Source organism: Osmerus mordax, chromosome 18 (assembly GCF_038355195.1).
Source record: "Osmerus mordax isolate fOsmMor3 chromosome 18, fOsmMor3.pri, whole genome shotgun sequence".
Classification (NCBI taxonomy): Eukaryota; Metazoa; Chordata; class Actinopteri; order Osmeriformes; family Osmeridae; genus Osmerus; species Osmerus mordax.
In genome coordinates this window covers 4,665,818-4,678,277 of record NC_090067.1, presented here as the reverse complement: position 1 = coordinate 4,678,277, position 12,460 = coordinate 4,665,818, and the positions used below count along the sequence as shown (strand labels likewise).

The 12,460-nt window shown below is 44.6% G+C and overlaps 1 protein-coding gene across 5 annotated transcripts in view; it reads left to right on the top strand.

Annotated features, from left to right (window-relative positions):
• Positions 1-1,486: 1,486 nt before the first annotated feature.
• The window catches only part of tpd52 (tumor protein D52), a 15,877-nt gene continuing 4,903 nt past the window's right edge, over positions 1,487-12,460 (top strand). The window contains exons 1-3 of one of the 5 annotated variants that reach the window (XM_067255938.1): positions 1,487-1,610; positions 12,082-12,200; positions 12,435-12,460. The exon at positions 12,435-12,460 is cut by the window's right edge and continues 123 nt beyond it. In XM_067255938.1, coding sequence (XP_067112039.1) covers positions 1,592-1,610; positions 12,082-12,200; positions 12,435-12,460 — 164 coding nt within the window. In that variant the 5' untranslated portion in view covers positions 1,487-1,591. Of the gene's footprint in view, positions 1,611-8,943; positions 9,147-12,081; positions 12,201-12,434 lie in introns of those variants that run through there. The other 4 variants (XM_067255940.1, XM_067255936.1, XM_067255939.1 and 1 more) reach the window with 4 other exon arrangements.

Below are 12,460 nucleotides of genomic sequence, written 5' to 3'. Positions count from 1 at the left end.
TCGCTTGTCCTCAAACCTACATATCCTTGTCTTCCTTTCAGCCCTCCTGCCAACCGGGGTTACAACCCTCGGTGCTCTGTGCACGAGACAGTCCTAGGCCCTCATGTTTTGTTTTGTTTGAATGACAAAAAGTCGGTACAAGTGATCATATGTTCAAGGTGTGTGTGCGTGTGCGTGTGTGTGTGTGTGTGTGTGTGTGTGTGTGGGGGGGGGGATAGGTGAATGAGTAACATTTTTCAACATCGCATTGCGAAAACAAAGTTGCATTGATAGTTATACATACATATTAAGTTATTTAAACGTTAATTGTTTTTTACCCGAAATATACTTTTGGGTTTGGCAAGGTTGCATGAATTTAACAAAACAACATCCTTTTTTCATAAGTCTCTAAAAAACATTGTGCAATAAAATAATTGATACTATTACACTTCATTCATGTACGAGGTTTTATGAATCAAATGGAATAAGATTAGAATGAAGTTAATTCCTAGAATGTTTAAAAGTTTAACTACAATCTTTTTTTAATATATAAAAAAAAATGCTCTTGACGGGCACTCATTACCTGAACAACCCTTATTCCAGTAGGTGGCAGTCTTTCCTCTGACCCACTAACTGACTTCTAAACGGGCATGTTCCAAGGTGTCCAGTTTCATGTATTTTAATTAGGGGATTTGTTACTCAAAGCTAGAATATTACCTTACTAGATCCCGTCCCGTATAGCCTATAAAATACCTTCTTAATGTTGCTACGATAGGCTTTAATAATGATCTGTAAAATAAGTGTAGACTATGCTATATTAATCAAAGCATTGTAGGCTACTGTATTGCTTTATGCAAATAAATAAATGATCGTGATGTTGAAAATGGGGGACGGCAGCGTGGGGTGACGGTTCCCTTTGTCCCTGCACTGGAACTCTGATCCCACCAGGCCCAGACAGCCAGAGGTGCAGTGGCACCATCCTCTTCCCCCACCACGGTGATGCACTAGTCATCCGTCCTGCAGGTGTGGTCGGAAGGGAAAGGCGTTGCAGGTTCTCCTCGACCTCACAGAGGAACGGGACCTCCAGGCCCTGGAGAGGCGATTCTAGCTGCAGACATTTCTACTTTAAAGAAGACCCATAACAAAATTCACCGTACTGCAGCAATGCTGCTCTATTTGGCATCAAAACTACAGACACTGTCACCAACTTTGACCTGATGTCATTACCACCCGAGTATTGGCCATGGTAGCCACATTACTAATTAGCAAACCCTCTTAACATAGCCACAACAATCAAAACATTAACACAACATAAAACACAATTCAAAACATGAATTTGAGCCTTGCAATATTGGTGTTGAATGAATCTTATTATTAAAATGTATCGAGATACGCGATTAAATATCATCGACATGTGGTGAGAGTCTGGGAAGTTATAGAAAAAAATATATCACAAAAATGCACGTGCCTGTTTGTGTTTACACTTTGACGTGGTGACGTCACATAGGACCCCACCCCACCGGGCGCCGTTTAGTAGCATGTGAGAACACACAATTACTGAGCAAAGTGAGGAACCTTTGACCAAAAAAGAACTGCAGAAACATCGTCCAGGATGGAGGATGCAGATCAAGGTAAAACTCTTGAGATATCATGCACGTTGACATTTGAACAAATGACAACAATTGAAAAGTGATCTACTAGTTTGTCTCTCACTAAAATTAGCAAGCTAGCTCTGTGAGCTAATCAGAAGTGAAACATATGCCAGCTAGCTGTCTATGTTCAGGATTCTGTAGAATTTTGTAGACGGATAAAAGTGATTTTGAAGTATTTAGAATACCCGGAAGAAAGCAGTGTATAACACTCACACTGTATAACAGAAATGCCGAAAGTTGCACAAATCAAATGTAAATCAGGAAGTTTCGAAATTATATCCTTAAACTTGAGTAATCTTAACAAAAATTACACTAACAAACATTAAACATGATGCAATTATGATTAAACGATGTATTATTATTATGCCATCCCAACTGGCAAATGGCTTTCTAGAATTATCTACAGCTGTGCATGCCTTGCTCTGTGACAATTTCAGGACATGGCAGAACTGTACCATATGTTGTCTCCTCAAAGACTTTTAAATACCTCTGCCTATCATCTATTTCTTTCGACTTATAACTACTTATAACCAATACTTTACAACAGCAAAATTGAATTTGATATGCTTATATTTGTCTGTATTTTACTCTGGCTGCTAAATGGATTCTGTGAACCATTGTTAAGTCATTATTGAGTTATTTGTGGTACACTGAATTAAGTTTCTCCTTTCCAAGTTGCCTTGGACTTGTGATTGGTTTTGATAGGTTTTTAAGTGGCTTTGCAAGCTTGTTTACTGTTCACACATTCCGACTTTTCTATATTTCTATCTTCACTTTTTACCGCTGAAAGCAACATCAAAAGGGTGCAGCTTCGGTTCAGCATGCCTGTAGACTGTTTTGAATTATTGTTGTTGGGCAAGCTATAACCTTCCCAGCAGTTGTGCAATGCATAATGGGAGGGCAAACTGTCACTAGTCAGTGTGTGTATGTAAGGGGCAGGTTACCACTCAATAGTCTTGCTAGGGGGCCAAGTCAACACAGCACCCCTCCAGGGTGTGGGAGGAGGTTGCGACACTGGTTAGATGGCCCTGCAGGTAGCGGAAAGTGCCTTCTTCCTGGTCTCCTACTCCCCCTGCCTGAGTCTTGTCTGTCCCGCTGGGTCATCCATCTGCCTCTCCTCCCTGGCCTCCTCCTCCTTCTCCTTCTCCACCCAGGTACACATGCTCTGTCCTCACCTCTGGCATGGGTACATGTGTGGTTCACACATGGTGGTTCCGTTTGAAAAAAGTGACGGACTGTGTTGCAATGGAAGTCACATCTAGATGTTGACTGCAGTTTTATACCTTTTTGTTTTTGTATTTTTTTATATATATATATATATATATATATATATATATATATATATATATATATATATATATATATATATATATATATATATATATATATATATATATATATATAGCTATGTGTATATATAGCCTCGGATTCTAGCGCTAGAGATTCTCAAGTTTCTCTTTGTATGATAAAAGTATATTAGTATAGCAATTTGTGGATGGATTAAACACAACAAAGAACATCTAATATAGGCTAGCACTTTTAGTCGTGCTGCCATGACAACAGAGTGAAGTTCAGGTCTTGTTCTGCTACTTCTTTGACACAGAACAAAACCTGTACATATATATATCATTGTTTTAATGCCAGTTGTGTTTACTTAGTAGAGGAAGTGGCAGGTAGGTACAAGCACATGCTTGGAACGTTTTCTTGCTGTCCCATTTTTGTATGATAGGTTATTGCTCTCCCTGGTGTCCAAGGTTTTCCTTTAAAACTAGATTTGGTTGCCTGCTAGCTTTAATACACAGTCTTGCATAACATCAACTCTGGCAACAGGCATCTCTTGGACATTGTCTTCACAAAATGAGCTTGTCAGAGGAATGCAGTTCCAGTGTAATATAAAACGGTATTTCCTGTTGAAAACCTGACCTGTCTATGTTTTCCAGGTATAACTCATGCAAACCTTCCGTTGTCGTGGTAGTGCCATGGTTCCAACCTATCTGCACTTTTAGTCGTGCTGCCATGACAACAGAGGGAAGTTCAGGTTTTGTTCTGTGTCAAAGAAGAAGCTTTCTGCTCCATGCTATCACAATGACCGCTAAACGTCTTTCAATGCTTATAGCACTATAACACCAGACTAAATGAAGACTACATGGTAGTTGCTTACTGCTGTTAAATAAAATACTCTCCTTACAGTGTATCTCCTAATGTAAAGTTAATTACAATTCTTTCCTATATAGTCATCTTAAGTGGCACCGTTCAATGAAGACCAGAATTTTTGGTTGGTTTTTACAATAAGCAAAATAGTTAAATTGTTGTGTCATGAAAAAAAAGATTTCTGAACGGCCAAATCTCAGTCTTCAAGCCTATTTGGTCAGTTTAGATGGTCTTGTTGATAACAAACAGCTCTTTCTTTTCCCATTTCTGTCTATTCAACGTTGTTACCATTGGTAACCTACTGTACTAGCGAATGCATTCAGGGTAATGTTTTCACCGCTCACAGGAAATGTCTTTCTCAGTTGGAATGTTTTAAAAGACTGAGATTCTCAAGTTCCACTTTGCATGATAAAAGTATATTAGTATAGCAATTTGTGTATGGATTAAACACACACCAAAGAACATCTAATATAGGCTAGCCCATTTCTTTTCTGCCTAAAGAAAAAATAAAGGTTTTATTGAGTTAACTGCATTGGATTAATAATTATGGAAGCAATCCTACACTCTGAGACTACCAGAAAGTGATTTTAACGCTAAAATGCCCAAACGTTTCAGAAAAAGTACAACATTTTAATAAAAATGCTGAAATCCCAAGATGCTTTTATGCCTTTCAAATTTAATGTAAGACTTCACAGTACATAACAGAGAGAGCCATGAAACAGCTGTTTCAAAAAGTGATTTGCTAAAAGAGGTGATGGCATTCAAGCTCTAGAGAATGACTAGGCTCTAGACCTCCCTGTCGGAAATGTAATTTTTATGACAACCTCATCATGTATCTATTGAATGCAGTAATGCACCCTAAATAATCCAGTTAGACACCACATCATAGACTATTGTACCACAACAAAAGGTGAGTGGCTTTTGTGTGTTGTGTGTGTGTGTGTGTGTGTGTGTGTGTGTGTGTGACTGAAAGATGGGGCTGCTTGGAAGACCCTTGATGTCCTTTGTAGGCTAGGGCTATACAAGATCATTTTTTTGATAAGTATTCTTCATATGCAGGGCAACTTAAACTTACCCCTGCTTTCTCACAAATATTGCCCTGTGAATGTCAGTGCGAAGACAGGTCATGGCCCAGGTTGTTGTGATTAGATTAACATTTGGCTAAACTGGCTGGACTGAGAGGGGTTTGTGATCAGAGGAAGTCTTTCAGAGGAAGCTCAATCAATGCTGGCTAATCCAGTGGCTACACATTTGGTTGAAAATACATTGATATCATAAAGGCAAAACTTCTTCAGATACAATATCTGTTATGGACTTGGGTATGTATCCAGGATTTTGTCAAGTGAGTTGACCAAAAATGTTGTAGACCAACAATCGGTTGTCTTTTATCTTGTGAAATTGCTGTTTAGTGCACAGACAGATCCAGTTTTCCTGGCTGGCATAGATTCTTGTACCGGTGGAATCTGTTCTCATGTTTTCCACCTGAGCCATCTTTGTTCAGGCTCTCATTTGGAATTCCTGAAACGTTCCATGAAATAGGCCTGTCAAAAACATTTTCGAATAAGGTTCCTCGCGTCACAACAATTATCACAGTAAGTGAATATTGGCACTGGAATCATGGCAAATTGAAGTCTCTGAATTCCCCCAGTGTTCTACCGTGGTTTGGGTTAGTTTTCCATCAGCCTGTGAGATCTGGCCAGGTTGAGATCTCACCTGTCTGTCAGCCCCAGAGGTAAAACAAGGAGACAGAGGCGATTCCAACCTGACACAGAGGGGAGAAACTTGGGGCCTCGCTGTAAAACCAGACAGACCACATTTCCAGAAATCCTGTTTTGCCCCCAGGCTGAGTATGTCCATGGTACAATAAGGCGTATTCCAAGCATTGATCTACTCTACATTCTCACATCTCGAAAAGGAGGCCGGGAACTAGCTACTTGGGGGGTGGGGGGGGACAGTTTTCAATTGGGAGGAACCTCAAGGAAAACGTCTCCTGTAGAACTTCCTTTTCTAGGTCACGCGGAAAAGAAAACAAACAGGTTTCTAGAGCCCCTTTATTGAAGGCTGACACTCGGATACCAGTAGGAGGAAATCAGGACAGATCTTTCTGGGGAGAGGAACACCTGCAAAACCTCCAGGGTCAACTTCCAAACGACCGCCTCACTGTCATGGGGACTCTCAGGGGAGGCTTTTGTCTGAAAGGGGGTCACAGCATCATTGAAGGAGTACGGTCCCGGTGTAATATTTGGAATCACTTCCTTTTGTTCCACTCGTTTCTAGAAGGAATAGTTTGTAATTTCTGAGATTAGTTTGAAATGGGGGAAAAAAAATGAGTAGGCTATCCATTTCTTTGGAAAGCCCCCTTTTATTTTCAGTCTTGCATGCAATATCTGCATTGTCCCCCACTATTCAGTATCTAGGCCTGTGTTCAGAGGGCAACGAGCATTTTAAGTGGGCCTAATCGCTGGCTTTTCCCCCATGATGCTTTGCCCTGGGAACTTTCTGGGCGTGCTTTAGTGTGAACACGGACGGGACATGAGTCGTTCAGCATCCCATGATTCTCGTTTGTCCACTATCATGTGACACGGTGTGCCGGGAATAATTGGCTAATTGATCCTTCGCTGTGCTTCATTAACCGCCTTAAAGAACCGCCTTTGTTCCCTGTTTTGGTCATGGTCAGGGCTGTTTTTGTTTTTTATTTCATCACATCAAGTTGGGTCTGGCCTTTTCTAGAAATATGTTTTGTATTTTATTTTACTGTTCTTAATAATGTTGTTTTTGGACAGCGGTGGGACTTTATTGAGAGACAGTTGGAGACTGAGACAGGAAAGCAGGTAGAGAGAGAGAGAGAGAGAGAGAGGGGCGGACAAGCAGGAAGTAGCCTGGGCTGGCAACTAACTCTGGCCATTGCGTTAAGGCCTTAGTCTTAGGGGCACATGTTCTTCCCACGATGAGCCACCGATTTGTTTCATTTGAGTTTATGCGGGGAATAACTGAATTTGGGTTTTTGTGTTTGTAAAAGGTCTGAGAAATCGAAATGTTTTTTAATCATTCATGGTCGATTTCTCTCACTTCCATAGAGCTACAATCATGATGTTTTACTGTATCAATTTTTATCTAGAACTAGAATCTCCTGTAACCAGAAGTAAATTCAAGGAACTATAAATGGAGAAGTTCCTTTTGAATAAAAAAACATTGATTAAAAAGATGAATTTACAGTCTTGTGTTCTCTGAATTGTTCCTCAGAGCCAGGTAGGCAGGATATGTTGAGGTTGGTAACTACAGGGTGTTGCTCACACTTGTTACATCACTATTTATTTAGTAATAAGAGGGTAAACATCCGGGATCTGACAGTACATTATATTGCAGAGAGAGAGGAGGCTGCAAGGTTCTTGTGTGTGTGTGCGCGCATGGGTATCTGGTCTGCGTGCTCTTTTTGTGGTGTTCTGCAGTGTGTGTGTGCATGTGTGTGCATCCATCTGTGTGTGTGCTATATAATACTGTACAACACAATGCAGTACTGTACAGTGTGTCCTTCAAGGAACTCAGTGACTGCCAGCATTGTGAGGGCTCACTGTAACTGGACTCCCTGTAGCACAGCCATGCTAACACAGACTGACCTCCTGTCTTCCAGCCCCACTGGAAAGCCATCCCTCACTATTATCCTATTAGCCCTCAGTGTTCCTGCTATGGAGCTCCTCTGTTAGGGGGAGTGAGTTGGCTATGTGCTGTATATTAAAAAAGCTCAACATGGTCTGGATGGATGCTGGTGTAAGGAGACTTTTATGTAAGTTCATTCTGAAGAACACAGCTAGGCCTATAAGCAGGAATGTTTTTATTGTTATTATTTTGACACAAAAGCCATCTTACACAAGCCTGTGCCTCATCTTAAAATGCTCCAAGACAGGAGACGCACTGAGGAAGAAAAAAATGTAAATAGGCCAAGTCTATTTTTTTGTTTTGAAATGGCATACAATACAAGGCCCAGACCTAGTACCACTCTCTATTCAAGACTGATGTTTCACAGCCTGAGGGGGTGGCAATGGAGAGCTATAGTCGAACTGAAGTGTGTGAGAGTTTCCATCATGGAAACCGAATGCAGCTGCTTACATTGATAGAGACCTGTGTGTGTGTGTGTGTGTGTGTGTGAGAGACAGAGTGCTGGCAGTACTGATTCCAAGGACACAATTTCTAAACCCTGATGCTAAAGTGAGGTCATCTTTTGTGTTTGTGTGTAGCATTGATATGTATACATGTAACACACACAGTCGGTGACACGCACACTGTCGCAAGTGTGCACACACAGACACATGCCGTGATTCACATACACACATGCACACACAGTGACACACACAGCCCCCGTTTTGTTTTCCACGTACTGGAGGATATATTGTGTTTTACACGAGCTGTAGCACGACTCCCAAACTGGACAGTTTGAACTGGATTAGCGGAGCTGTAATCTGGGACACTGCAGATTATGCCTTCTATCTCACGGACTTGCCCCGTCGAGTCACGTGACCCCCCATCAAACAGGACCTCATTTTTCCTGAGATGACAAGATGGATGACGGAGGGGAGGGCGGGCGGGCGGGAGAGAGAGAGAGAGAGACATCGAGGCTGGGATAGTGTCGCTGTCGCACGGAGGGGGCTATGCGTTCACGGCTAACGCTAACTGGCTAGCGTCTTTACCCGTCCTCCTTTGACCAAACCCACGGACCTATGCCACGTTGGCCTTTTGGGATTCCCGTGAGAGAAAGAGAGGGAGACCGAGAGGGAGGAGGAGGAGGGACTGGGGCGAGGCTGAGGTAACTTATTAACACAGGAATGGAGCGACACCCCGGAAGAACCGTCACATGATCCTGCTGACACACACACTCAGTGGTTGGAGCTGGAGCATACACACACACACACACACACTCATTAATACACACACACACGCACACACTCAGATCCGTTCTGTCGCACACAAACACGCACACACACGCAGCGTATTTCCTTTCATTCGCACACACCTTTAAACACACACAAACACACACTCACGCATGGTGACACAGTCCAAGAGAGAGGACGGACTGAGCAGTAAACAAGGGACCGAGCACGCGCCCAATCACATGCAGACAATCGGCGTCCAGAGTGTGTAAGGAAGCGGTGTGTGTGTGCAGACGGGAGCCCAGCCGGGTCAGGGCTGGAGCGAGGGCAGCAGGGCTGGAGCGAGGGCAGCGGGGCTGGAGCGAGGGCAGCATGGATCCTCTCCTGGAGGAGTACACGTCTCCGTTTGACTTTGAGCAGGGTGTCAACACCAGCTACCTCTACCTCTCCGCAGACCTCAACGTCACCCCGCCTGGCTCGCCCGGGGCGGCCGTCCGAGGTAATCCCTCTGTGTGTGTGTGTGACGTGTACATTTAGTGGTGAGGGGGGGTGGGGGATAGTGGTGTTTGTGAGAGCAAGATTTTTGGGGGGGTGGACAGTGTGTGTGTGTGTGCGCGTGTGTGTCTGTGTGTGTGTGTGTGTGTAGATGTTTGATGTTGGTTTGCTGCGTTTGTGTGACAGCTACATTGTGTCGGCTCGTGGCACCAGATTGATGACTTTTTAAGACAGTGTGGGGGAGGGCAGGAGAGGACAGGAATGGAAGGAGAGATCCTTGGAGTGTGTGTGTGTGTGTGTACTGTACTGTACTACATGTCATGAGCATCACATCCCTGACCTATTCAGTGAGACTTGCTGTCAAGACCTGATGTCCAACATACGATGGTATTGGTCGGTTTCTGGTCAACCTCACTTTAAGCACTCTGAGCAAAGAGCACTGTAGCACTTTGAAGGGGCTTGATGAAGCCAAGGCCAGATAAAAACAGATTTCTATTGTTCTGTTCTGTGTAGGTTATAGATAGATAGACAAATAGAAGACAGAAAGTAGACATTGTCTTCATCATTAGTTGGAAAAACATTGACCCAACTATTTATAAAAAAATATATATATTTGACGTGATTACTATGCAAATAGGATCGGCCATTGTAATGTAAATCCAGTCAGCTGCGAAGAGAAATCGTTCAAATGCTTTTGATTTTTTTTTCCCGAAACTAAATACCAATGGGCCGCTTGTGTGACGTGATGAAGCCCTCGCTCTGGCTTGCTTCATTAGACCGGGGTCTTTGTTTGTTCTGACTGTAATGATGGCTTTGACGAGTCTCCCGAGCCAGGCCTAGTGGGACGAGCGAGCGTGAAAGCAGGCTGCGATCGTAATAAGGGAGTCAGGTGGCAGAGCGGTGAGGGAATCGGGCTAGTCTGAGCGTCTGCTAAATGACTAAATGTAAATGTAATAAGGATCCAATTGTGCGTAAAAGGGCACTGGAAAGGGAAGCCGTGTGAGGCCTCTTCTGTCTCACCGGTGTGGACACGCATGCTCGCTGTAGATTCTGTGCATGATAAAGACCCGCTGCAGATGCCTGAAGCCCACCAAGCCTGTTTTTCCCTCCTAAGGACTGCTATGCACGTTCAGGTACAACCTAGCCTACGTCTTCATTTTTGTGAGAGAGTCTGTGGGGGTGGGGTGGGGAGGTGGGGGCGGCAGGCGAGTGTGGGCTTGTTTGATTGCCTCTCTCTCTCTCTCTCCGTCTCTTTGGACTAGAAGAATCCCTGGGAAATAGTTGGTGAGGTGTAACCATGAATTTCTTCATGTCAGTCAGGAATAAACGGCACGGAATTGACTTTGCTGAACCCTGGTCCTGTTGTTGTCCCCCTGGGTGAGGTGTCGGGTGACACGGTTGCCTGTCACTGTGAGGGCTTGGGAGGGGGAGGTGACACCTAATTGATACTGCAGTGCCGTCAGAAGAATGCAGGAGAGAGAGGAAAGGAGAGATGAAGAACAGAGAGGGACGTGCGTGCGTCTGGACCAGGTGGAAAGAATGAGCTCCGGGAAGGTGGGTATGCGGAACCGGCAGGTAGTTGCTGCCAGCGAGCTTCAACTACGTGACTGCACGCATTTCTAGAGGAATTCTTCAGACCCACACTTGGCAGTTTTTCCCAATGATATTTCCAGATACAAAAACGGGACCTTCTTGTTGACATTCCAGCCAATCAAACATGTCCAAACACGTACGCTCTCGAGGCAGTTAGCCCATCAGTTTTTCTATTCACACGGTCGAAAAGTGTGAATTAAACCTCAACTAAGCAGGCTCACAGATTAAGTTAGACTGTTTGCCCTACAGCGAACTGAACTGGGATAGACAGATCAGCCTTCAAAGGTCTTCCAGGGTCAAAAACAAACCATGTTCTCTATGTGGAGGGATCGAGGCGTTTCCCCTCCTGAAGATATCTGTTCGTGCACGCAGGAATGTGAAGAGATAAAATGAAAAAATCGTACTCCTCAAACCCCACACTCTAGCACAGCAACAGGCTACTCCACTCAGTATCACAAACACATATTCTAATGTGAACAGCCACATCAGGAGAGGGAAGCGATTCGATGTCATTCAGTTCCCGTTGGAGTCGAACCTTGAGCAGCTCCAACCGAATGAGGATGGTTGGGACAACCCCCCCCCCCCCCCCTTCCCCTGAAAAGTAGTAGCCTCCCAAATCAAACGTCATGTGATTTATTACCCAATATTATTTACCCAAACAAGCATCTTGGAACATCCCCAATATGATATGCTCCCCGTCGCCGAGGCTAGCTGGATGGATAAGCCTATCCCGTTTTTCTCATTTTAGGAGGACGTCATACCGTTTGACCCGTGCAGTATACAGGTCCAAACCACGTTACTCCCATTAAGAAGTGGACGCAGGAAAAGTACATTGCAACCATGTGATAAACCCAAGCTCTTGCTTGAGGCCTATAGTCACTAAGGCGTATAGTCATCACCGCCCTGTCCTCCAGCCCACCCAAACCCCCCATCTCTAAGTACTGTGTGTGTGTGTGTATGTGTTGGCTACTGCTTCCAGCAGTAAATGACTACAGCCGTGCGTGTGTGTGCATGCACCTGCCCTTAAGCAGGTGTCTGTCATAAAAGAGCATCTTGTTGGACCTCCTCCTCCTACCCCCCCCCTCTCTCTCCTGTCATCCTCTCACGCCTGCCGGCTACCTTTTGAATCCAGGAGATCAATACACAACTCCAGCCTCACGGCTAGTCTGAGTCCCATGCCCATAGAGGGGACCTTGCTGGCTACGGACACATCTAACACTCTTGTTTCTTTTTGCTTTTTCTTCCACCTCCTATCTCCCTTCCCCTCTCGCTCTCCCTCTCACACCGTTTCTCTCTTTATCTTCCTGTACTCTTTCCCTCTTTCTCCCGCCTGCCCCCCCCCCCAGGTGCCCAGAGGCCAGAGTCGCTGGCCGAGGTGGGGGAGGATGCGGTGACCACAGTGGGCCAGTCTGTCCCCGCCCTGACGGAGCAAGAGCAGGAGGAGCTAAGAGAAGAGCTGGCAAAGGTCAGGGCTCAAATATGAAAGTCTGGGTTTAAGGCACGCGAGTGCCGACGGCATGGCCAGGTCTACATTTGTGGTTGTGTTGCTCTACGGTCGACAGGAATTCACGCCGGCGTTTGTACTGTTGCGTTGTCAATCGTTTTATTGTGCAGCCCTACTAAGTTGATGTGTCCGTGTGCCAGAGGAGGCAAACATGGACCCTGACTCCGTTAGCTGAGTGTGTGTGTGTGTGTCCAGGTGGAGGATGAGATCCTGACCCTGTC